The 27948-nt window shown below is 26.3% G+C and overlaps 1 protein-coding gene across 1 annotated transcript in view; it reads right to left on the bottom strand.

Moving 5' to 3' along the window:
- Positions 1-27948, bottom strand: part of LOC111625146 (DNA-directed RNA polymerase III subunit RPC1-like) — a 68801-nt gene that overhangs the window by 27460 nt on the left and 13393 nt on the right. Inside the window, 9 exon segments of the mRNA XM_023368191.1 lie at positions 3270-3425; positions 3717-3778; positions 6717-6812; positions 10168-10281; positions 13206-13317; positions 14203-14290; positions 17178-17262; positions 21787-21951; positions 25112-25247. Of these exon segments, the coding sequence (XP_023223959.1) occupies positions 3270-3425; positions 3717-3778; positions 6717-6812; positions 10168-10281; positions 13206-13317; positions 14203-14290; positions 17178-17262; positions 21787-21951; positions 25112-25247 (1014 nt within the window).

The raw sequence follows: 27948 nt of genomic DNA, 5'->3' as shown, positions 1-27948 counted from the left end.
GGAATCATTTTTGGCTAAAATTGTTACGGGAGATGAAAAGTGGATCACATACGAAAATGTTATTCGAAAAAGACAATGGGTTGACAAAAATGATCAGCCACAACCGGACCCTAAGCCAAGTGTGCATGGAAGGAAAATTTTGTTGTGTGTATGGTGGGATCGTCGAGGAATTATCCATTTTGAGTTGTTGCCACGCAATGAAACTGTTACTGCAAATGTATACATACAACAGTTAGAGCAACTTCGGCTAAAACTTCATGAAAAGCGCCCTGCACTTGTTAACAGAAAAAAGATCACCTTATTGCATGACAATGCAAGATTACACAAGAAAAAATTTTGGAGTTTGGCTGGTCTGTTTTGCCTCATCCACCATATTCACCGGACCTGGCACCAACAGATTTCCATCTTTTCCGGGCACTGCAGAATGCTTTACAAGGGCAATGCTTCCAAAATGATGACCAAGTTCAGGAGTTCATCCAGGAGTTTTTTGATTCGAAACCACCAGAATTTTATGCAAGAGGAATTGACAAATTGCCCGAAAAATGGCAAGAAGTCATTAATAATGATGGTGAATATGTGATAGATTAAAGTCTATTGCTGTACATTTTATTGGCAAATAAATTTCAGTTTAGAAAACGGAACTTATTTATGACTCAACCTAATACAAAAAATTTAAGCTTCAGTGGTATAGAGTAAACGCCATTTCATATTTAATATATTCCTAATTCAATTTTCAAATAGCTCAATAATGCTTTGAAAACATGGAAGGAATATAGTTAGTGTTCAGGATATACTATTGAGGTATCATTATGCAACCTTGGTTGGTCTGGCAAAACTGGACCAACAAAGGCTTTGGAACCAAGTATGTCAGGAAAATGGTGATGAACATGTAACATATTAATGCAAATAAAATGACAATTATATGTACATGTGCACATAAGATTAACAATTAAGCTCTGTATTCTTTAATCTCAAAAGACACTGTGGCCATTTGGTCTTTTTCAAGTGCCTCAAAATATACAAAAAACAAACAACAGAGGAACAAAAAGCATCCAAAAAAAAAAAAAATACAAATGCAACAATAGCCAAAAAAAAATTTTCACTGCACTTAAACAGAAAAGCATAATTTATCTGTTGTAGTCAAAATACCTTTGAAAAATTTACTTCCCCTCTTCCTACATTTTTACTCTTTTTTTTTTTTTGGTGTATATCAATTATCATTATTTTTTCTTTTTATAAATTTTGAGTAGAAAGGAAAAAGTCTTTGATTTACAGAACCGTTGTTTTTTTTTTTTTTCAGTTAAAAGGTTTTTACTTTAAAGATCTGGCTGAGGGTTTTTTTCTTATGTTTAAGTTGAATTTCTTCTTGTTAGTTATCTCTTAAAAATCTTTATATAACAAGTTCCAGTATTTTATCATTTGAAAGACTGGAGCAGTTTGTCCAACTGAAAGTTTTGTTGAGAGTTTTAAAAAGTTATAGTTTAGACTATGGCAGTAGTTTTCCTTCATGTGATGATTTTCAATAATGTTTAGAAGATAACTGTTATGCGTTTTAAGCCTTATAAATTTAAAGGAGAGAAGTACAGTTTGCTTTGCATATAAGGTTTTTATGTTATCGATTTTTTCTTATTGATAGCAATAGAAAGTTGATTCATAGTAGTTTAATTTGAAAATGTCTCTCACTAGATGATTTTGTTGTATTTGCATCATCACTTGCTTTGCTATATTGCTAACCATCTTGCAGATGGTTAGCGATATAGTCTGATGTGGTTTCCCATATAGTTATACCATATTGAATTTTCGGTTAAGTACAGTTATGATATAGACATTTTATAGTATTTGTGTTTAGGAAATCCTGTATTTTTCTGATTATGCCAGTAAACTTAGTGACAGTTTTTCGATATGTCTGTTGTATTTGAGTTTATCATCTATTAAAACTTTGAGATATTTTATGCAGTTAATTCTTTCTATCTTCTTAACTGCCTAAAATATCTTGGAGTTTTAATAGATTATAAACTCAAATATGACAGACATATCGAAAATTTAACAAAAACTCTCACTAAGTTTACTGGCATAATCAGAAAAATACAGGATTTTCTAAACACAAATATGATAAAATGTTTATATCCTATCTGTACAGAACCAAAAATTCAATACATTAACATTATATAAATATACAGAAATCAATTTAACTGGCAAATTAACCAAATTATAGAATGGTTTTAAAATAATTATTAAAGTAATAATGTTACATTCTGTACTATACAGTATATACATACATACAAGTAAAGGTTTTGCTATATGGCAAAAAATCTGAGTCTGATTTAATTAAGTAATTTAGGAACAGTTATAAAATAAATGAAATGCAGATAGTATGAAATACAAACTCAACTTTCTCAATGACAAAACTTACAATGTTTTTGCAAAGCTGTTTTCTGTATAGTATGTAGAAAAATACTTTACAAATTTTACTACATTCCATTCATCATAAGATTTTAGATGAAATAAATTTAATTATATCTCATATATAACCTTGTTGTCTCCATTAATAACAGTTTTTATAGCTTATTTTATTCACATATTTCAACTATTATCAGGAAAATAACTCTAATATATTAATAAAACAATAAAAAAATCAAAATAAATATAATCATTTTATTAAGGTGACCAATTGTCCTCCTTTAGAGAGACAGTCCTTTTGTAAGTTCTGTCCTCCCTTGAAAAGTGTCCTCCTACATGTCCTTTTTGATATTTGAAAACTAATCTGTAAATCTCTGTATTCAATCAATGCATAGCTAATGTGTTGTGTGTGATATAACGTGACATGTTTGTATTTGACACAACGATTCATCAAGGCTCGGTACAGTGTGGGAAGATGCAATTATGAGATGCATGTGCTCTGCACAGGAGACCTTGAAAGAGCATGCCACACGCAAGTGGCTTTGATTACTTCTTATCAAAGCACAACATGGCTCACATGCATGCAGTAGAGATTATTATAGTTGCAATGAATAAAATGTTTCTTTTATTTATGATATTTTTTCCTTCAATTTATTTGTGTCCCTTAAAACTTAAAATTAAAATGAACCATTCTTAGAGAACAAAAATTAATTTCTACATTTATTATTTTGGAATATATAGCTTTTAAAATTTTTTTATACCCTGCAATTAATTAGTTGTTGGAATATTAAATAATAATTTAAAAAAATTTTAAATATTTATTTTAAAAAACTATAACCTGAATAAAAAATTAAATGACGAAAACTTACTTTTACTAATTCTAAAACACGTCGAAAATCTACAGGTTTGTCCTTTCCTTCCATAGCAGCTGGATCAAGACCATCCCCACCATAAACAAACTGTACAATATCACCAATAGAATTTCGAACTGTCATATCATAGTGTGAGCATAAATCTTCTAATGACTGTAATTTAATTTATCAAATATAGTATGAAGTAATTGGAAATATAATACTAGTACAAATAAATATTAAAAAAAATAAAACATTTAAAAATTTTTATCAATAAGAATCAATTCTTGGTTAGATTAAATTCTATTTGTAAATAGATTTGATAAAGTTTAAATAATCTGTTTCTTGAGTCTATGACTATATTGTCTCATAGATAAAAATTGAAAAATTTTAAATTATGAAATTTTTGTAAAATAAAACTATAAATTTTGTAAAATTAAATTTAGTTTATAACATCTTCCTTACTTTTACAAGACGTCTCTGCATATATCCTGTTTCTGCTGTCTTTACTGCTGTATCAACCAATCCTAATTAATGTTTTAAAATATATACATTATTAGAATAAAGTAATAACAGTGTTTCCAAACTATATACGTAGGACCCCACTATATGCAACCAATATGTTTCAAGACCTTTTGCATAAGCAGAAGTTCACATAAAATAGCAAACCCTACTAATTATTAAGTATTTCCTATATTAACTTGTCAAATAAATATTATATTAAAAATAAATAGCATAATACTGTAAATCATAATAAATTTTAAAGATGTTTTAGAAACAGACATATTTCTTTTCTCACTAAATATAAAATTTTAATTTTTTTCCTCTAAAGTAGGCACTTTGCAGCTTTTCTTTGGTTTGTCTGAACTATCAGCATCACTACATTGTATTTTGAATCCAAGTGATTGGCATAAATAAAACCAAAAAAAGCATTGATATCATGCTGACAAGAAATGTTACAAGTGAAAACTCCAGACAAAGAGGAATTCAAGTGCCAGTGTTTAGTGCTAAACAATAAAACAAATACAAAATGAACTCAGCAAAAAGAGACCACAGACTTACTACACCACCTAATGCTCATTAAAAAAACAACTGTTTTTTGAATAAATGTTTTCAATCTGTTAACATTTGTTCAATAAGCAGTTTTTTCCTCAGCAAGCATTAGATGGTAAAAGATTATACAAAGAAATAAGTCATAGTAATGCATTCCCAGAATGTAAATGATTATGACTGAGTGAGAGGATGTCAGACTTCATGCACTTTTTAAAAAATGGTGTGGATTTAGCATGCAATTACGAATTTTTATTTTATGTATTTTTTGTTTTTATTTTTTTGTTCACCAATAGTGTATATCTGAAACCTCATGGTGAGTCTGCATATAGTAATCATAATGAAAGGATCTTTAATTATTTTAATACAATTATGCACTTATATATATAATAAATAAATAAATAAATAAAATATACAAATTATCAACTGTATAATAATATAGTATTATATGATTATTATAATACTTGTTAACAAATGAAGTGGCATTACAAAATATGCTACTTTCATTCAGCATTATAATCAAATAAATAAATAAATATATATATGTTGACATATAATACATATATAGATAAAATTTTTCTTTTTAAACAAAGGGACAGTTTAATTCTAAAACTTTTAATGAGAAGCAAGAATGTGAAATAATTCATGCCTATAACCAAAAATTATTTAAGATCAAATTTTTAGGATTAATTTTTTCCACACTAAAGTAACTAGAATTATAAACAGGTAAATGACTTGTTAAACAAAATTAAACAATCCTATCCAGATAAAGGTTTCTTATTATATAACAGCTTAATTATTAAACTTAAATTAATACAATACATTAATAAAGCTATTTGTTGATTAAGACAGTTGTTTATTTGGGACAAATCTTAAAAAACAAATCAAAAAAATAATCAAAATTTGTTCAGTTTTTTTATTACATGAAAGTCACTGTTGATTCACTCAGTAACAAACACAATGTATTCCGAAACTGCAGTGATTTTTATTAGCAGTAACTAGCACTAGAAAAACCAGTCCAAAAATAAAGCATGACAACAAGAGTAAAGGCATTAATAGTCTTCAATCAATGATTCTTTATAACAACAGAACAGGATGTACATGTCCTTAATCCAATACTAAAAACGAAGAGAAATTTGCAGAGAGCTGTCACAAAATTTGAAATATGCTGAACAACAGAAATCCATAAAACTGCCCAACTTATTTTAGTTTTGTGCAGTTGACATCTACTGGTAAAACAGGCAGGTTTTATTGTGCTCCACTAAACAGTCCCAAGCTACAAACAAACAAACAAACAATGTTTGAGTTAAAGAAAACAACATATCATGAAAATGTGTTATACTGTTCAAACATGTCAGAAAGAGTGATAAACAGAAGCTTTTAGTTATTACAAAAAATACTAAGATTCAATGTGTTAATGAGCTCAAGATGAACAATTTAGCATATTTGTATTAACTTATATGGTACTAATAACAATGCATTGATAATTTCTGAAATTTTTAAGAAATTGCTAATGAGTTAGATGTGAAAATCCAGAAAAATGAAAAATTCTGTTGAAGGCCGAGATCATATTAAAGTCCAAGTAATATAATTGACAATGCAAAGGCACAGTAAACAGAAGTTGCAGGTTTATATCCAGCTATGAATCAATTTTTTCTTCTAGAATATTCTGAATTAATTAACTTATTTCTAATTGCTAAATTTAATACTGAATAGACAGTGGCTTGCACCTTACTCTAAATTACATAGAATCTTTAAAAATTAATATATTATAGTGCAATTAAAATCCAACAGCATCTTGTGATTATTAATATATGTTAGAATTAGTTTTTTCTGTATTTATATTGTTTATTTTGAAGATAAAATCTCAAAAATATTCAAACATTCAAGTAAATTATTAATGATTTCTGAAAGATTAGATTTTTATTTTTAATATCTAAAAGAAATTATTTTATTTTATTTCTGAAGATATAATTTAATTCTTAATAAAAAAAAATGTTTAATGTAAAAACTTTAAATTAAACTTAATCAAATGTGACTTCAATTTATAAAATTTATTCTAGATGAAATTATTTAGATTTATAATAAAAAATTTTTAGTTTTTATTTACAAATAAGTTTTTATAAATGTAATGAAAATTATAACTGTATTTAAGGAAAGCAGAGAATAGAAAATAATAATTGCACTTATATATGTAAATAAATAATGATGACAATTCAGTTTTCACAAATGATTTGTTACAATGGCCGAGAATAATACATGCAAAGAAGCACAAATACTTTTTATATCAGTATATTCTGAAGAGTAAAAAAATGCAAATTTAAGATTTCATTTCAATAAATAGTTAATAAGATTTATGTTCAATTTAAATTCACTAATATTAATCATAAATCACTAATCATAAATCATTGTTACCTTCTCTTCCTCCCATTGTATGAAAAAAAAATTCTGTTGGTGTTAAACCACTATAAAAACTATTTTGAACAAAACCTTTTGCAGCTGGTGATTTTGCTGAAATTAATAAAACCTTTAATTAATATACATATAATTTCAAATAAAATAATCTCAATAATTATGAAATTCAATGTTATGAAGATAGTATCATCAGTTTATCTAATAGATTAAAATAATGTGCAAGTATCCCTCATAAGACACAGTAGTTATGTTCCAAAACAGTGCCATGTTATGCAAATCCATGCTATACAAAACAAAGAACTACTACTAAACATGCGGTTAAGTTCCAAAGTTAACAAAAGTATACTATTCTTTTTTGTTACCAAGAGAAATATGCTTATAAAATCAATCAATAATTAACTAACAATCACAATTAAAAGTACTGTTAAACTTCTTTATGAGAAACCACAATATTAATGTGTAATATCCTCTATAAGCTGAACTCTGTGTTTGTGAGGTCTCTCTGCTCACTCAAAAAGTCCAGTTACAACTGATCAAATATCTTTATTTTTTCTTTTCAGAAAAACATTACATACGCATTTCAGATCAAAGTGTAATTAACACTGAAGAAGGATAGTTAATTACACTTCAATACGAAATGCATGTCATGTTTTTCTGAAAAGAAAAAATAAAGATATTTGATCAGTTGTAACTGGATTTTTTGTGACCAGAGAGACCTCACAGGCAAGTGGGGTTTGACTTATAGAGGATATTACCCAAACACACATACAGAAGTTTCATATTACACATTAATATTAATTTTAGTTAAACAAGGACATTTTCTATTTACAAACTATTGTTATCTACTGAGATTTTTTTTGTTGATTTGATCAGAAACATTAGCACCATCTTCATTTTTCTTATTTTTAATCATAAGAAACTTTTATGGATGACAAAATAAAAATAAAAATGTTATTAATCAAAAGTTTGTTCTAGCAGGTTGCATTTGTTCAGTTGAGTACAGAGAGATTTTTTCCAGAGTGTGTGTTCAAATAACAAATTGTTCAAGTAACAAGATACCACTGTATTTCATTTGTCATTTTTATGAATGATTATATCTACAGTTAAAAAAAAGCTTAACAACATTTACTAAAAATGTTTAAATACACTTTATTGAATATGAAGATTCATGTATAAAAATTAAACACAGTGACAGTCTTAAAGAATAAAGTCTAAACACAACAATTATGACTGGTTGATAGAAATGCTAGGACAAGGAAAAAAAATTGCACTGTCAGTTTTCATTCAAGTAAACCTGACAAAAGGCACAAAACAAATTGAAAATTTCAATATTCTAAAATTTGTAAGCAAATTTAAGACAACATACATGCATCATTCAATAAAATATCAAATAATGGAGTTTGCACTTAAGAGTTGTGAAATTTTGTACAAAGGATTTCCCAATTTTCAATCATGTTAGAGTGAAACTGTGTTATGTTGTACAAGGGATACCTGTATATTATTATTGTAATTAATATAATATTTGATATATTGTAATTTATATAGTCATATTTTAGTTATTTAACATATTGTTCAATTTTTTCAAATTTAAGTAGTGTTCCTTAGAACTTTTTGTTTGTAAAAAACTGAAGTTTTGATGCTTAGATAACGAGGATTANTTTTAAAAGTATAATAAAAAAGTAAATCTAATTATTTTTATTGACTTTGATTTTATTTTTAAAGTTTTACTTTGTTAGGGATTGTTCATAAATTACATAATGCTATTTTTATATTATTCAACCACCATCCCATTTTTTTCCTGTAATGTTCCACAATGCTGCTGCATATACCCACTCCAAAATCAGATAACACATATCCTCAATCTCTTTAATTGTACTGCACAACCTTGGGTACTAAATGTCTCATTATTTTATTAATTACATGTATAACATACAAAGCAGTGATATAAACAGTATAGTCTCCTGTGAAATACTTCAAAAACAAAGTGCATCATTCTGTTACTCAAATTTAATCCCTACACTTTGTAAAAGGGCTAGCAAAATTACAGTTTAATAAAGTAAAAATTACATTACAGATACTTGTCATATCTTCACTGCTTGCCATGTCCAATCAGTAGGAACAACTATTTTCCATTGCAGAGACAATCTTTAGAGGCTATGCCTCTGCACAAATATGTAAAACAGTCTAAAATATCTGCCGGTGACAATCCCAACACACTCAAATTTAATCCCTACACTTTGTAAAAGGGCTAGCAAAATTACAGTTTAATAAAGTAAAAATTACATTACATATACTAGTCATATCTTCACTGCTTGCCATGTCCAATCACCAGGAATAACTATTTTCCATTGCAGAGACAACCTTTCTTTAGAGGCTATGCCTCTGCACAAATATGTAAAACAGTAGTATCTGTAATGTAATTTTTACTTTATTAAATTGTAATTTTGCCAGTCCATTTTACAAAGAAATATTATATTTTTAATTGTGTTGGGATTGTCACCGGCAGATATTTTAGACTGTTTTACATATTTGTGCAGAGGCATAGCCTCTAAAGATTGTCTCTGCAATGGAAAATAGTTGTTCCTACTGATTGGACATGGCAAGCAGTGAAGATATGACAAGTATCTGTAATGTAATTTTTACTTTATTAAACTGTAATTTTGCTAGCCCTTTTACAAAGTGTAGGGATTAAATTTGAGTAACAGAATGATGCACTTTGTTTTTGAAGTATTTCACAGGAGACTATACTGTTTATATCACTGCTTTGTATGTTATACATGTAATTAATAAAATAATGAGACATTTAGTACCCAAGGTTGTGCAGTACAATTAAAGAGATTGAGGATATGTGTTATCTGATTTTGGAGTGGGTATATGCAGCAGCATTGTGGAACATTACAGGAAAAAAATGGGATGGTGGTTGAATAATATAAAAATAGCATTATGTAATTTATGAACAATCCCTAACAAAGTAAAACTTTAAAAATAAAATCAAAGTCAATAAAAATAATTAGATTTACTTTTTTATTATACTTTATTTTGTTATTACAGCTAAAACTATTTGAAATAAATTTATGTGAATATTGTATAAGAATAACACTAACATATATTGAATTTTTATTTATATATAGAAATAATTTAATGTAGGAAAAAAGGAAGAGATAGTAGTAACAAATAAACTTAATATTAATATAATAAAACTATGTTATCTGATATTTTACAATCCAGATTTTATATTTATTATATTAATGGTATTATATATTATTAACAATACTTATTTTAACTTAACATTGATTGACTATATTATACACTAACTTACTCAACTGTTATATATTATAATAAGCTTTATCTAATCTTTTTGTTTAATCATTATACATTAAGTCATTCCATACCATAAAATTTGGAGTGATTTTCATAGTGTTTCTTGTAATATAAATATATTATTACTTACAGTGACGATCAAAGTGTGGCAAGGAACGATCTTCAAACCCATTTGGAACACGATGTCCACTTATGGCCTGTTGTCCTACACATGCAATCATTTGACTGATGTTAATAAATGATCCTGCATAAGAAACAATATTGTAATTCACTGTTTTATTGGTAAACTTAATATAAAAATTAATAAGATTAAAGAAATCATAATGATTGTATAATTTTAAAATAAAATCATTATATTAATCAGAAATGAAACTGTGTAATGTCAATAATATAAATTTGATTTGATAAATGAGTAAGTTATTATTCTTAATCTATCTTTTGAAATTTGTGTATTACTATAAATAATCGAAATTCTCGTCAGTTTATCTAATAGATTAAAATAATGTGCAAGTATCCCTCATAAGACACAGTAGTTATGTTCCAAAACAGTGCCATGTTATGCAAATCCATGCNTTTCGCATATGGACATTTTCCTCAAAAACAAGCTTTACCTTATTTTTTACTTTCCAAATACAACCGCGTGTTACGTCATAAGTAAAAATCCAAAAATCTGAATATTCAATAAAAAAATATTACAGAATAAATTCAATCATTATTTCAGATACTGCATTTATTGTCTGTTTAATTAAGAAATGTTATTGTTGTTATTTTTAAGCTTTATGACTTCTTATTAGTTGTTGTTTATAATTTAGTTATAATTATATACATAACCATTGTTATTTTAGTCAAAATGTGTTTTTAAATATCTTATTTGAAACATATTTAAGTTTAATGTTTTTTGATGTCACAAATATCAATATATGCAACTGTTTTCTATTATAGACTTTGAATTCTAACTTGATAATGGTGCTAAAAGTTGCTGAAAACATTTATTATGAGTTTGTTGTTATATATACTGTACATTTTTGATTTCATAATAGTTAGTACAGGTATTAATATTATTGATGTTGCAGTTTATATTGTAATTTTTTCTGTTAAATATTATAAATAGCTTTTATGAAACAGAAATTTGGAATGTAATACAAAATATTTGATTTTTTTCTAATTCCTTTGTATATATTGTAAAATTAATTTATTTATTTTCCATTTTAACCTGAATATATATCTAACTAATCTAAATTACATCATCTATAACTCAAAAGTACACTTTTTAAAATTTTTTTAATGAGATGAAATTAATAATCACTTATGTATTAATATTACATTTGATTTCATTTATTACATATAATAATAAATTAGTATATTATTGTATCAGAATAATATACACTTATTTAAGTTTAAATTTAAAAATAAACAATGTTTATAAAACTAAAAATTATTATTATTATATACCTCTAAAGTTTCTTCTTCTGTACATCCTGGCTGTGCTTGTAATTTGCCTTCTTTTAAATTTTGAATGTATTCATCACATTTAGCATAACTTTAAAAAAAATCTTATTTTTAAATTCTTTAAATATAATACACACTAAAAATTTATTAAACTTATTATTTAAAATATTTTAAGTAATTTTTTAGGTCACAAAATTTTAAACTTAGATTTGTAAATGTAATAATTTATATTAGCCATAACACTTATAAATAATTGTAAATTATTATTTTTTAATATAAAATTTTGTGTCAGGGTACAAATAACATAGAATAAACAAATATTATATATAATAATATTACATTATAAATAACCAGATAATACATTGTATATTTACAATTGATCAAATGTGATAGTAATAATGTCATATTACAACATTAAAATCATAGAATGAAAAACAATTTAAGAAGTATGATCTCTTGCACTTGTTTTTCAATGCAAGAGATCATACTCATGAATTGGTCTATTTAAAGAAAAACTTCACTAATCTTAAAAGTAAATTGGATTTCAGATATATACATTAACAATTTTCTATTTATATACCAAAAAGACTGATAAAACAAATAGTAGTAATTAAGTAATTATAACATAATTAATTTATCTTTGTATTAGTTCATCTGTTTCATATGATTAAAAGATAATTGTAATTCTTAACTGCATTCTTTAATAGCATTATGTAAAAACATGGCTTAAAAATTTTGACAAATCGAATAAAACATTTTAACGACTTTAATTTTGCATTTATAGCACTATATTCACAACATAATTTTGTCCAATTACATTATAAACATTTTTTTTTGTCAGTAGTATTTTTATTAAGCAGAAAAATGTTTTCAAATATAAATTGAAATTGTTAAATAGAACACTAACAAAAAATAAGATTTTTCAAAGTCAAAAAGTGCAATGTTTAATTCAGATATATCTATAATAAAATTATTACAAGATCTTTTTATGATACACACTTGGCACATGATATAACATGGGTGTAAAGGTACAAAATTCTGTGTTTATCAAATTATATTAAGAATCAAAATTAAAAATTACTCAAAATAGAATTTAAATCCAAATCAATGATATGGTTGATAGCAAATAATGAAGAGAATACAGAACATGGAGGTCAGAGGGGAGTATTGCTAGACACTTTGTTTCTTGAGAACAAATAACACATAAAACTGAATGAATCATTTTTGAAACAAAACAGGTTTGATAATTAGATACAGAAAATGGTAACAAATAATTAAAAATTTATAATCTTTAAAAGTTTACCTTATTAAAAAAATCACGTACTAAGTAAAAATGACTAAAGTTTACTCAAAAGACAAATACAGTAGAGCGTCGATTATCCGAATCAATTGGGGACTGGAGTTGTTCGGAAAATCGATATTTCGGATAACTGATTATGTATGAAAAAATATATTAACCTATCCCATGTTGAAATTTTTCTCNGAAGAATATTTTCTAGAATATGAAAAATATAATTCACATGCATGTGAAATAAATTTTAAAATTACAAAATTCTATAATAAAATGTTTTATTTCAAAGTACATAAATTTTTTTATCCAGAATTCAATTTAAAGTACCAAAAATAATCTATCTTATGAATAAATACATATAAAATATATTTTTGAAATAAAAAAATTTATCAAATTAGTTACTTATTTAAATTTTATGAATAACAAACCTTTAGATCCACAAAGAGCCATAATCAATGGACTGTTACTTTTTGGTAATTCCTTCAGACAAGATTTACCAGCATGATCTCGAATCACTGATAATTCTTTTAAAATTACAGCCTAAAATATTTCATCAATTAATTATTTTTAATCAAAAATATTTTTTTTTAACTAAATTATAGATTTATTGTAGTTAAAATGTAAATTTCGCAAATCCAAAAATCTGAATATTCAATAAAAAAATATTACAGAATAAATTCAATCATTATTTCAGATACTGCATTTATTGTCTGTTTAATTAAGAAATGTTATTGTTGTTATTTTTAAGCTTTATGACTTCTTATTAGTTGTTGTTTATAATTTAGTTATAATTATATACATAACCATTGTTATTTTAGTCAAAATGTGTTTTTAAATATCTTATTTGAAACATATTTAAGTTTAATGTTTTTTGATGTCACAAATATCAATATATGCAACTGTTTTCTATTATAGACTTTGAATTCTAACTTGATAATGGTGCTAAAAGTTGCTGAAAACATTTATTATGAGTTTGTTGTTATATATACTGTACATTTTTGATTTCATAATAGTTAGTACAGGTATTAATATTATTGATGTTGCAGTTTATATTGTAATTTTTTCTGTTAAATATTATAAATAGCTTTTATGAAACAGAAATTTGGAATGTAATACAAAATATTTGATTTTTTTCTAATTCCTTTGTATATATTGTAAAATTAATTTATTTATTTTCCATTTTAACCTGAATATATATCTAACTAATCTAAATTACATCATCTATAACTCAAAAGTACACTTTTTAAAATTTTTTTAATGAGATGAAATTAATAATCACTTATGTATTAATATTACATTTGATTTCATTTATTACATATAATAATAAATTAGTATATTATTGTATCAGAATAATATACACTTATTTAAGTTTAAATTTAAAAATAAACAATGTTTATAAAACTAAAAATTATTATTATTATATACCTCTAAAGTTTCTTCTTCTGTACATCCTGGCTGTGCTTGTAATTTGCCTTCTTTTAAATTTTGAATGTATTCATCACATTTAGCATAACTTTAAAAAAAATCTTATTTTTAAATTCTTTAAATATAATACACACTAAAAATTTATTAAACTTATTATTTAAAATATTTTAAGTAATTTTTTAGGTCACAAAATTTTAAACTTAGATTTGTAAATGTAATAATTTATATTAGCCATAACACTTATAAATAATTGTAAATTATTATTTTTTAATATAAAATTTTGTGTCAGGGTACAAATAATATAGAATAAACAAATATTATATATAATAATATTACATTATAAATAACCAGATAATACATTGTATACTTACAATTGATCAAATGTGATAGTAATAATGTCATATTACAACATTAAAATCATAGAATGAAAAACAATTTAAGAAGTATGATCTCTTGCACTTGTTTTTCAATGCAAGAGATCATACTCATGAATTGGTCTATTTAAAGAAAAACTTCACTAATCTTAAAAGTAAATTGGATTTCAGATATATACATTAACAATTTTCTATTTATATACCAAAAAGACTGATAAAACAAATAGTAGTAATTAAGTAATTATAAAATAATTAATTTATCTTTGTATTAGTTCATCTGTTTCATATGATTAAAAGATAATTGTAATTCTTAACTGCATTCTTTAATAGCATTATGTAAAAACATGGCTTAAAAATTTTGACAAATCGAATAAAACATTTTAACGACTTTAATTTTGCATTTATAGCACTATATTCACAACATAATTTTGTCCAATTACATTATAAACATTTTTTTTGGTCAGTAGTATTTTTATTAAGCAGAAAAATGTTTTCAAATATAAATTGAAATTGTTAAATAGAACACTAACAAAAAATAAGATTTTTCAAAGTCAAAAAGTGCAATGTTTAATTCAGATATATCTATAATAAAATTATTACAAGATCTTTTTATGATACACACTTGGCACATGATATAACATGGGTGTAAAGGTACAAAATTCTGTGTTTATCAAATTATATTAAGAATCAAAATTAAAAATTACTCAAAATAGAATTTAAATCCAAATCAATGATATGGTTGATAGCAAATAATGAAGAGAATACAGAACATGGAGGTCAGAGGGGAGTATTGCTAGACACTTTGTTTCTTGAGAACAAATAACACATAAAACTGAATGAATCATTTTTGAAACAAAACAGGTTTGATAATTAGATACAGAAAATGGTAACAAATAATTAAAAATTTATAATCTTTAAAAGTTTACCTTATTAAAAAAATCACGTACTAAGTAAAAATGACTAAAGTTTACTCAAAAGACAAATACAGTAGAGCGTCGATTATCCGAATCAATTGGGGACTGGAGTTGTTCGGAAAATCGATATTTCGGATAACTGATTATGTATGAAAAAATATATTAACCTATCCCATGTTGAAATTTTTCTCTGTTGCGTGTCGCTTTGCGTTGAATTTTTGTNCTTTTCCAATGTAGTTTTTATATATATTATGTTTGTTATGAATATGTCTATAATGAATAAAATTTCATTTTGTTTATGAATAAATGAATGAATAATTCCAAACTGTAAGATTGTAGATTGTTTAAACTGTATTTACAATACTGTCATAGTATGTATTACTTTCTAATAATGTCTATAATATATAACTGAGTTATAATGATGTGCATTTGTAATGCAAACTTTAGCATTTGTCATTTTATTGTGTGTATGTAAGTTATTTGCATGTGCATCCAGGTGTAAAGTAATATTGTTTCCTGTATAATAGAAAATTTTCTGCACGTGTCATCTATAAATTTGGTATCCTTTAATATTTTTTTTTACTGTAAATTTTATAATTGATCACCCCGTANAAAATATTTGAGTAGCCCAAGACATAGCCAAAGATTGTAGCACCACAGCACTGGCAAAAATTTAAATTTGCCAACTGGAATTCTTTTGGATAATTGACGTTTCGGATAATTGACTTTCGGATAATTGACGCTCTACTGTAAATACATATTATTATATAAATCCATTTTTAAAAAATATTATAAAAATGTGAATTATGTTAAAAGAACTAATGTCATACAAAGACCAATAATTTCAGCATTAAATAGTTAATTTAGTTGAATTGCAATGGCAGTCTGAAGGAGTACTATTTGATATGTACATGGAAACCATTGAAATTCAAAGCTAAAAAGCAAAATGTTAAAGCTGAAAAACCAAACTAATATTTAGTTGAATTGCAACACAAAACTTACACACAAAAAGCATGACATCAAAATTAGGATCCAACCTCATACCCCATGTTGTAAGCAATACCACATTCTATTTACCTGCACTTATTGGATCCCAAAATTAGTTCAATTTCAAATTTCAAGTCATTAAGACCTTTTTTATATATTTAATCTTAAATCTCTAAACAAAATAACAAAAAACATAATTCTTGTTTACAGAATAATAGTTTTATAACCAAGAATGTAATTTTATTATAAATATACAAATAACATTTATTAGATATAATAATATGAACCATCAAAATCAACTTAAATAAAATAAAAGAAATAATACAATTATCATTTTCTTTTGTTTTATTTCTTAAAAAAATTATCAGTAAGAGAAACATAAAATATATGTATTTCTTCTATTCACTAACATAAAAGAGCTAAAAAATTAAAATTAAACATAAAACCAGAAATAATTAATTATTTGAAATCATGTAAATTTTTAAGTATATTTGATAAATTTCTTAACAGTTAAAATGAAATTTTATAGTCAAAATTTGGAAGATCTGATAAATGAAAGACATGCATATTATTTTTGTAATCAATGAAAGTTTGTGTTTAAGTAAGTAATAGGGTTTTTAATTTCAAGAATTAAATAGAACAATCTTCATTACTTAATTATCATCAACTATATCTGAAAATATTTGAATATTTCATTTACCCAGCATCAAGCAGATTATGTTTTGCTTTTAAAAGTCCAACACCAGGAGTTACATCTCCAATTCCAATTGAAAAGCCACGATTTGCTGTAAATGAAAACGTTATTGAAATTAATTTTTAAATATCTTATTTCTACAATTTTAGAATAACTAAATATAAGAAAGTAAATTTTATATAATTTATAAATTGAGAAGTTTCACAACTTCTCAATTTATAAATTATATAAAATTGATAAATTTACACATTTAAATTCTTTTGAAAAATATTGTAAATAAAACTTGATCCTGTAGCTTTATTTTTTTGCCTATTGCCAATAGTAAATATGTTCTGCATATAAGACAAAAAAATAGTTGCCTTTTTATAGATTTTATGCTAAAATATTATATATTTAAGGAATTTTAATAAATATGCTTTGCAAAAAACTCAAAATTTTATGGTTCTGTTTTTAGTTTTATGACAAGCCCATAAAATATGATGATACAATACCTTTAATGAGATGAGAATCATTAAGTGTTCTTATCTTATTGTAAATAATGACAATGTGATTTTATTTAATTTTCAAGTAAAATTATTTATATATGAAAATTTTTTAGCAACAAGAGGAGCCTCATAAATGTATTTCATGGATTTAGACCAGCACTAAAAAGCACTAGCATACTCTGAGACACTCAAATATATCTCTTATAAAGCAATAGGTACCAATTTTTATGTATATATATATATATATATGTTATTGTTTTTGAAAAAATTAACACTTTTTTATTTCAACTAAACTTGAAATACCTCAAATATTTAATTGTAAGTAGAAGTTTTTGCAAAACCTAGTGCACTCATACATGGAACCTATACTTGATCTAATATTTTCAGCCAAATAATGTACTTACAAACAAAGAGTATAATTAGGAACATAGTCGGCAAACACACAAGTATAGAATCTATATGCAAGTATACTATACTTCCTGCAACAACTCTACTGCTTACTGACTAAGAAATGTTCAATGTATAGATATGAAAACTACAGGAACTCTCCTACTTACAAATGTTCAAATTATGAACATTCAGACTTATGAACAATTTGACCATAGGTCTTAAACTTTAAAAAAATTTATTTTTGCACAGATTCTGAACTTCTTTTGCTGGCTTTGGGGTTTTGAAGTCACTTTTTAGCCAGTAATAAATAATTAATGTAGATTTATTTTTATTATGTATTGCCATTTTTAACTTTTACACAAATTCTGATGTTTCATTGCTGCTGGTGAGGTGGTATCAAGTTGGTAATGTTGGTGTGACAGCAGTTTTCCCAATTGTTTTCAATTTTTATAAACTTTTACGATTAGTGCTACAAAAATGCATCCAAATTGTAATAGTAAATCTAACATTGGAGATGAGTGATGCTCTATTATCTTGGAAACTAAATTATAAAACTAAGTGTCTTAGGTGAAAAAAACCACATTTGAAACACCTGCTACTAAGCAGTAGCAAGCAGGTAAAGCATAAGGTATTCTATTAAGTACAGTGAAGGATCAAACATTAACAATATGTGGTTATTCAGTGCACAAATATACTTTCTAGATTAGTTTTTGACTTATGATAAAATCTCAGAAACCTAAACGTTTTGTAAGTAGGGGAGCATCTATACTTGTTTTTTCAATATCTATTGATTTCCCAGATCTGAAAGCAATCCATAGTCATGACCTAAAATCATGATTTTCTTAAACAAAACACAGAAGTGGGATATATAACTTTATAGCAGGTATCTTTTAGTGCTCCAGAATAACCATATAAAGGTGAATGTAAATCTGTGAAATATGTTTCTGAGCCTCTCCTTCTGGGGCATGTTATAAAAACTAAAGCCCGGGAAATAAAAGGTTAATAATTGTTACAAAAGATTAAAATATTTTTTGATTCAAGTATTGATATCTTTCAACTTTATGATGAACAGTTTTCTCACTTAACATCAACTGCGTTCTTGAGTAGAAAAAATAATGGGTATATTTTGTTAAATTTTCATATCCAAAATATTTTCATATTTTGGATATGAAAATTTAACAAAATGACTTTATATAATGTATTGTGATATAAAAATAGTGTATGTACACATTTAACTTTATTATTTTTATTTCATTAATATTGAATGATGTTTATTTTATAACATCATTCAAACACCTTTTTCCATTAAGCATCTGTAAATACACTTAAATTACACCTAAAAATAATATTTAAAACATAATTTTTTATGAAAACAAATATTTAAAAAAATTTTTGTAATTCTAGATTAATGTTATTTCTTTTAGTAGCAGTTTCTATTTCCAATCTACTTCCAAAGACATAAATTAAGATGGAGCAATTAATTGTTAAATTCAAAGCAAATACAGTTTAACCCGATTATAACATCATCCATGGGACCAGCAATTTTTTGATGTTATAACCAAGTGTCATTATCTGCAGGGTCATTTCAGTGCCATAAAAAGTACCAAGTGTGTTTAAGAATCTACTATAAAATCCATTCTAATTTAACATCGTATGTATTACCATAAAATTATTTCTTAATGGTAATACAGTATACTATATCTATTATGGTAATAAAAATTTTTTTTATCGTATGTATAAAAGTGCAAACTAAATGTTTAAATCAACTTTATTTACATTATTATATCTAAGTTTACATTGATGTAATTAAAAATTTCAAAAATTACCTTTTATATGAAATTTCTATTTGTCTTAAGTTTCAATAATGGTGGCACTTATGGTTTTAAGAATAATGTTGAATCAAAAGGCAACAAAAAGTTAAACTAATGTATGCCAATTAAAAAGACACAATAACAATATTCACTTAAAAAAGTCAGTTATTTTAGATTGTAGGTGTTTTTCACCTAACAATTGATTATCAATGTCATTTTCTAAATCATACACTATTCATTATTTTTTATGAAGTTTTCTGAGATCTGTAAAACATTTTCAATAATCTTATTGCATTACATGCTTCCCTGGTTGATGGCACTTCATTTTCTCTGTCTGATGTTTTATCTTCATCATCCTTATTTTTTTCATCTGAAGATTTAATTTGCTCAACAATATCTGCATCTGTATAAAATAACACGAGTAACTATGCAGACTAACCAATCGTCAATGTCCTTTAAAGATGTGATGAACCTCACCCACCGAAGTCAGGTGGTGAGAGTACCCATCCACAGTTGTTCTAGGAAGTGGACTCTGATCCTAGAAACTGAACACAGAGAACATGTACTGTATTTTTTTTGTTAAATAAAATTCATAATCTAATTTTGTAAATCTGGGAGTGCTTTAAATATGACATTAAAACAAGGTTTTATGTCATTACAGTGAGTTTTTTAACATTATCTAGTATAGCAAAATCATGAGACCGATAAAAATTTGATGTTATATTAGGGTTGTCATTACATCCAATGACGTTATAATCAGGTTAAACTGTATGTTAACTTCTTATTTCTGTTGATCTCCCACTCCCCAACAATTGAGTCTTTGCTTTACACTCTGCATGAGCATAATATTACATTACCATCACTGATAGCAGCTTATTCGGTGGTTCCCCATTTGCACTTTTCTGATTTAATCCAGTTGCAGTTTGATAGCAACTGTGTAGAAACAAATTTTAAGTTTTTTTTTATTATCCATACTCACTAATAATGGAAAAACAGTTTACATGTGATGCTGAATTCAAAAGAAAAGTTATATTGTGTACTGAAGAAATTGGAAATCATGCAGTCTGTAAAAGATTTACGGTTGACAAAAAGAACGAGCATCATTGGAGAGCCATGAAGGAAAAGTTATTTCAGTGTAATAAAGGCAGAAATTCATTCTCAGTGCCTAAAAAAGTAAAGATATCCTGCAATTGATGCAAATCATATANTGGCCTCTTAATTATCTAGCATACCCTCCAATGTGATCACCTATGTGCTTCTGTTTTCATGAAAATGTCAATCATATCACACATCCTGTTTATTTGTGTACAGTATTGAATGATAGCATGCTATATTATTTGCCTGTCTGCTTCCAAACAGAATCAGCAAAGAATAGTGTCATTATTCACTGTCTTTTGGTTCATACGTTCTCAGTATTCCAGCATATCTTTCTGTGCAAGAAATGGCTAGATTAGCAAGAGTCTAATGTATGTTAATGTAATCTGTAATTTCATATTTTAAATTAAATCTTATAAGAAGAATATTTTCTAGAATATGAAAAATATAATTTTGTAAAAAAAAATTTAGTTCCAAAAATCNAAAATCATTTTTATTTTTTATTATTTTTTCCAATTTTAAATTCCTACTGCAACTTAAATTCCAAGTAATACGGTAGTATGATATTTTTTTTAATCATATTGACAGTATTTTACTTTTTATATATTTTTAGACATTTTAGTACAATTTGCATCAATTCTCATATTTTAAATACAATAACAAATTTCTTTACAATATAAAATATATTCTCTACAGCTGGAACTTCTTTTAAACACACAACATTTGCTTCTTATTATATCAAATTGCTGGAAACATGCTGAAGATTAGTGCAATATTTGTTTATGTGTTTCCTTAAAATAATAAAATGAAGAAAATTTGACTATATCAACTTACCAAGAAAATATGAAGTAATTCTTGCTAATCTCCACATAGCATCAGCAGCATATCTTTCTCCATAGTCTCTTAAAAGTATGTAAAATATGTTATTTTTAGATCCAGATCCTAATGTTCCTTTATCCATGGCACCAGCCAATAGCTCACTGTTTCGTATCAGAACAACTAGCAAAAGAGAGAAATATATTATTTATGAATAAATTTATATATTATCTGAGTGATTATATATTTTAGGCTAAAATATTAAGCCTAAGGGATCCTGCAATATTTTTAGACTAAATTTTAAAATTCTCAAACAATATTTTGTGAGATTACGAGGGCACAGGATCAATACCCTACTTGCCTCTTACATGTCGAGTTGGTAAAACTTGCCCACTTTGTCTTTTGGATGGCTTTTTATCGAGGGGCGAGGGGGTGAGAAAGTCAGAAGGTGTCCATGGTTCGGAGTGACAGGAGACAGGTTTAACAAATAATGAAATAAAGGTTTATTATACGGCTAACACTAAAATACAGAGTTAAATGCATATATCTCTAGGTTATATAAGCTAGATGCAATTAACATAAGATTACAAAGTCTATAATTGACAACTGCTTAGTCTACTCTATGACAGCTATGACTACTTCCGTTACGAGAGAGAGTTTGTAGTCTGCTGATAATTATCTCTAAAGTTGGAGGAGTGCTATATGCGGTAATAACAGTTCTTTATGGAAGCATTGGGCGCTGTCGATGTCTTCTACCAGTGTCTTCTCTGAGGACTAGGTCAAATCTGTTGCATGGAGATGCGGGAGATGGGGAACCAATAAGACCAAATATAACTTCCGTGTGCAAACTCTTGAGTTTCCGATGGCTCGCACCTTTTATATGATTGTTGTGGGAAATCTAAGACGTGATTGACCTTTGTTGACGATGATGGTGCAATCTTGACAGCCACTTGTCAACTTTCCCACTGACTTGTTACTACAACCGGTGACCTCTGATCTAATTTCTACCTCTCCATTTTTTTCTAATGAAGATGTTTACATTTTGAAAACAATTAACATCAATTTTTGATTTTAAGAGCCCCATAAAAATCTGCAGGCTCACAATTTTATTGTTTGAAATTCATATATTATCTTAAAAAATTTAATGAGAATCAAGTCCATTAGACCACAGTGATAGATATTTTCTCTTGTTATTTTAACTTGTGTACTTATGCCATTGTTCTTAATTTAAAGTCTCAAGAATAATTTCAATAAATTAAAAAAATTTTTTTAATGATTTTATTGATCATGTTTTTCAAAATTGGAAGTGGAGGCTGATGGAGGTGCTACCGCCTCCACTATATACATCAGTACAATACATTTATATGCACACAAGATGAAATTCTACATTTGGAATGGATGATGGCAGGGTGGCGACACCTCCTTAGACATCACTAAAACACATTATCATGGGACTTAGAAGACTGAAACTTTGAGGATATTCTTATCTTAATTAGAAGTGGATGAAATTTAAGTTCCAAGACTTGAAGACATGATTCAAAGCAAGTTAAATTAAAGTGTTTAATAATAATAAAAAAAGTCTTGCATTCAATCAAGAGTGCAACACCACTTTTCTACAGGTGAGGAATCTCAAACAAATATACCAATATTAAATTTTAAAAATCCAGCAATGAGTTTACTTAACTTTTCCAGCAACATTTGATGGCACCATTTGTTATGACACACCTAATTTTATTTTAAAAACTTATATTTTTAACTATTAAAAATGGCAAAAAACTTAATTTTGAGGATAGGGATGGGTTTTATAAAAATTTGTAAATGCTAATAACAAGTAAAATCATCATTAAGTCCGACTCTACTGAAGATACGACACATGATCCCCTTTATCACCTCACCCTTTGACCTTTAATCACCAAAATTTAATAGCATCAATACCCAAAACACAAATTTCCCTGCAAAATTTCAGAAATTTTTTACAAAATGCACAGGAGTTATTACATTAAGCTTCAAAGAGGATGAACAAAATCGTGTCCCTCCACACACACTAACACCAATACATAAAGAAAAAATTTCTGTATTTTTTTTGCATTTTTCAATGTTTCAAGGTCCTGAGTTCATGTAAGAATCTAGGGGGGAATCATTTTTTTTACTATACTTTCTCTCTGTTACATATAACAGTTAGGAAAGTAATATATAAGTATATATTATTTCTGTTGAAAATCCATAGCCTTGAACTAAATATTTTTATATTAGATGAATTTTCTTTCTAATCACTTAAGCTTTACCTCAGTGTTTTTCAAGCTTCTAATAGTAGCACCATAAATAGCATTTTATTTGCAGTACTACCACTTCTTTTTCAATGTAGAGTTATTGAGCTTATCACACTCTTAGTAATACATGTAAGTGTTATGGTACTGCTTAGCACCTACATTTTGCAGCACCCCTAAAATGTCATTGCAATACCCAAATGTGTTACAGCAACTCAGTGGGAAACCACTACTTTATCTAAAGCAAAGCAGTGGTTTTAAACTAAAAAAATGGGATGATATTACTACAATTCAAATAAAAACTTAATAAAAATTTTCATTGAGATATAAGAGTATATTTTAAAACTTCAAAGGATGAAAGCATAAGAAAAAGTTAAAAACTATTCATTCTATTTTATATTAAGAAACATTGTGAATGTCAGAGTTATGTTTTACATGAAAGTTTTAATTATTTAATTACATGAAAGTTTTTCTTTTATACTTACAAATCAACAATGTAATCTAAACAAAAAGATTCCATCAGCAAAATATCTAGAAGATCAAAGAAAGTGATATGCCATAAAGATGAAATTAAATTACTAGATTGTTTGCAAAAAAAATTTGACAGTTATGGTTACTTGCAAATTAATCATAAATTAATCTACCATAAAAGTCATAAAAAAATAATAAAAATAAATTAGAAATTCAGCAGAAAAATTTCTTCATATAAAACATATTTTAATCTTTTAATTCTTTATTTTTTCAATTCCTTTAATCTTACTTTTTCAATATATTTTGCCTTTCCATATTCATGAAAGTTTTGCAAAACATAACTCCACAATTACAAAACTTCTATTTTTATTTTCTTATTAAAAGACTGCAAAAGAACCTTAAACATCATTTTCATTTGTCAAAGTATAATTTCATTACATTAACATTGAGAATAATTTACAGATTAAATATAAATTTTAGTATTAATTTATGTAATAGAAGTTAAAGAACCCAAAAAACAATTTTCTGAATAATTATATAATCACAATACAAAATTCATCAACTAAATTGACAAAAATTATTACTACAATTTTAAAAATACTTACAAGAATCATTTATGCAAAGTTCTTCATTTGATGTATATGATTTTCCTTTAGCGCGTAAATTTGCAAGTATTGGATAACATTTACTTGGTCGTAAAATTAAACTGAATATCTGTTTTCCGGTCCACAAAGCAACAGGCTAGAAAATTATCAAATTGAAAGTAATGTTATAAAAATTATTATTATTATTATTATTATATAACTATGAAAGAAATTATAGATTATACAACTGCTTCACAATTACCTCAATAATTAATATAAATATGATATTAAACAACACTCTTGTGAAAATCAGATAAACAAATACAATAAGATCTCAAATTATGTAATCCTACTATCACACTGTAGACATGAATGATAGAATGTGCTACATTAACAGTTTCCCTATACGAGGGTAATCCCAAAAGTAAGGTCTCCTATTTTTTAAAAAATACAAAGAAACGTTTATTTTCAATAATGTTACATCATTTTAAAGCTTGAACATTTATCTATTTTCTATATAATTGCCATTTCAGTTGATGCATTTTTGTAGGTGCAGTGACCATTTTTGTATACCCATGTCAATCCAGCTCGCCACCATGTCACGTTAAACCAATTGAAATTCATTGCCAATTGATGGAAGTGTATGACGAGTCATGAATGGATGTCAAAAACATCTGCAAGTGGTGTAGGGAGTTTGCAGCTGGTCATACTGAAATTCACAACGAAGAAAGAAGTGAGAGATCATCAATTTCCAATGAGACAGTCATGAAGGTTGAGCAAACGATGCGTGAAAATTGGTGGATCACTCTGGACAATTTCTGTATTTTGATTCCTGAGGTAGCCATTCATAAGATTTTAACAGAAAAGTTGCAATATCAGAAGGTGTGTGCAAAATGGGTCCCACGACATGGACATATAAAAACTGCCACTGTGTCTACAAAAATGCATCAACCAAAATGGTAATTATGTAGAATAATAAATAAATGTTCAAGCTTTAAAATGATGTAAACATTATTGAAAATAAATGTTTCTTTGTATTTCTAAATAAATAGGAAACCTTACTTTTGGGATTACTCTTGTATAAAATTTAACATGAATAAAATACACCTTTAACAATCCAGCAAATAAATTATTTTAGTAACAGTCAAAAACGTTTTTATACTTTTAGACCGTTTTTTTAATGATCATGCGAACACATTAGCTAACGCATGGCAGTCTTTTTATGAGAATTAATGTTTTTTAAGGGACATTGTTTATTTTAATTTAATTTTATTTTATTAAGTGACATTTTCAACTTAGTTTATATTATTTTATCGACAACAACTACATTTTCCATTATTTATTTTATCTTGGAATTCTTATTTTCATATTTACATTCTATTTTAATGTTCTATTTTATATTAACTGAAGAGCTTTAAAAAATGGTCAAAAACATTTTTATATTACTAAAATAATTTATTTGCTGGATTGTTAAAGTTGTGTTTTATTCATATTATGGTTATCCAGTATGTACATTACATGTAAATAAAATTTAACACGAATAAAATATAATCAGTTTAGATAAGCTAAAATTAAAAACAAATAAAGGTTTTTGTGGAAAGGGCTTAATTCTTGAAAGGTTCTTGAAAACATAAGATGAAGAAAGCAAGGAAGGAAGGAAGAAAACTGAACAGTTAAATAAAAATAGCTTTATATAACTGGATTGCTGTATAGAGAAGAAATAGCTGGTTCAAACAGCTGAAAAGAGAGAATTGTTATATTTAATTTAGCTTCAGTTCCACAATTCCATGTTTAAGTTTTAGTTTTTAAGTAAAATTCTTGGTGTGAATTAAAATAAAACTTTGTTAAGTAAAGTTTTGTCATCTTATCAGTGACCATGTGAATACATCTAAAACTGTACATCAAGAGAATTGAAAAATGTTCAATGAATTAAATAAAAGGAAATCATAATTACTGATGAAATATGGTATAATGCAAGAGAAATCTTCCATTCTGGCATTACACTGTATTGAAAATAACATGTTAATGTTTATGTTAGTAGCAAATTTATAATATCAGAATTGTTTTCCCATATTATAATTATAATTAATAAATCAACTATTCATACTTAATATTCAATTTTCATTTTTTGGCTATCTTTATATTTCTGTTTCAATAAAAATTTCAAAAAGAATTCTGCAAATAAATTGAAAATAGTGCCATCTTTCAAGATCCGACAGATTCCAATGATGATAACAGCACAAAGATTTGACAAGGTGGCCTATTGAGTAGGAACAAGAGAATTCAAGTTTTCACACATTGGAACATGTTTTCTGGAAAAATTCAGTTAGTGAACATTCTGGACAAGTTGAGACATGTATGCCAACCAAGGTAAACCCGAAGGAGAGTCCAGCTCTGGATTAATCTGCCAACAAATCTAAAAATTAGATATAAGGCAATGTAACCATTAGAAGAACAGAAACAAGCCTGGACTAAGAATGTGTTGTTAGAAGCAAGCAAGAAGTATTGCTGTATATATTGTAAATAGTTGTCAAATATATGGTCTTAATCTGAGTTCAAGGATTCATAATATGGTTTTTCTGATGAACCACAAATTCAGAAATGGGATGGCATAGTTGAAAATTTACTTGGGATTTGAGGATTTGTTGGAGATTCAAAATCTATCTCTAATAAATAAATTATACAAGTAATCAAACTCATGAACAAAGCTGTTTTTATTAAAATTGCCATATAAAAGTTCAAACTTAAAAGAAAGTGCTTTATTAGCTTGTTATAAAGCTCATCTTCAGATTATCACATTAAAACAGTATCTTACTAATCATATTCAAATGCAGATGCAGAATTTAAATTTTTTTAAC

Source organism: Centruroides sculpturatus, unplaced genomic scaffold (genome assembly GCF_000671375.1).
Source record: "Centruroides sculpturatus isolate CEXI.00-Female unplaced genomic scaffold, Cexi_2.0 scaffold384, whole genome shotgun sequence".
Lineage (NCBI taxonomy): Eukaryota > Metazoa > Arthropoda > Arachnida > Scorpiones > Buthidae > Centruroides > Centruroides sculpturatus.
The sequence above is the reverse complement of the archived record's forward strand: the minus strand, read 5'-3'. Positions and strand labels throughout refer to the sequence as shown.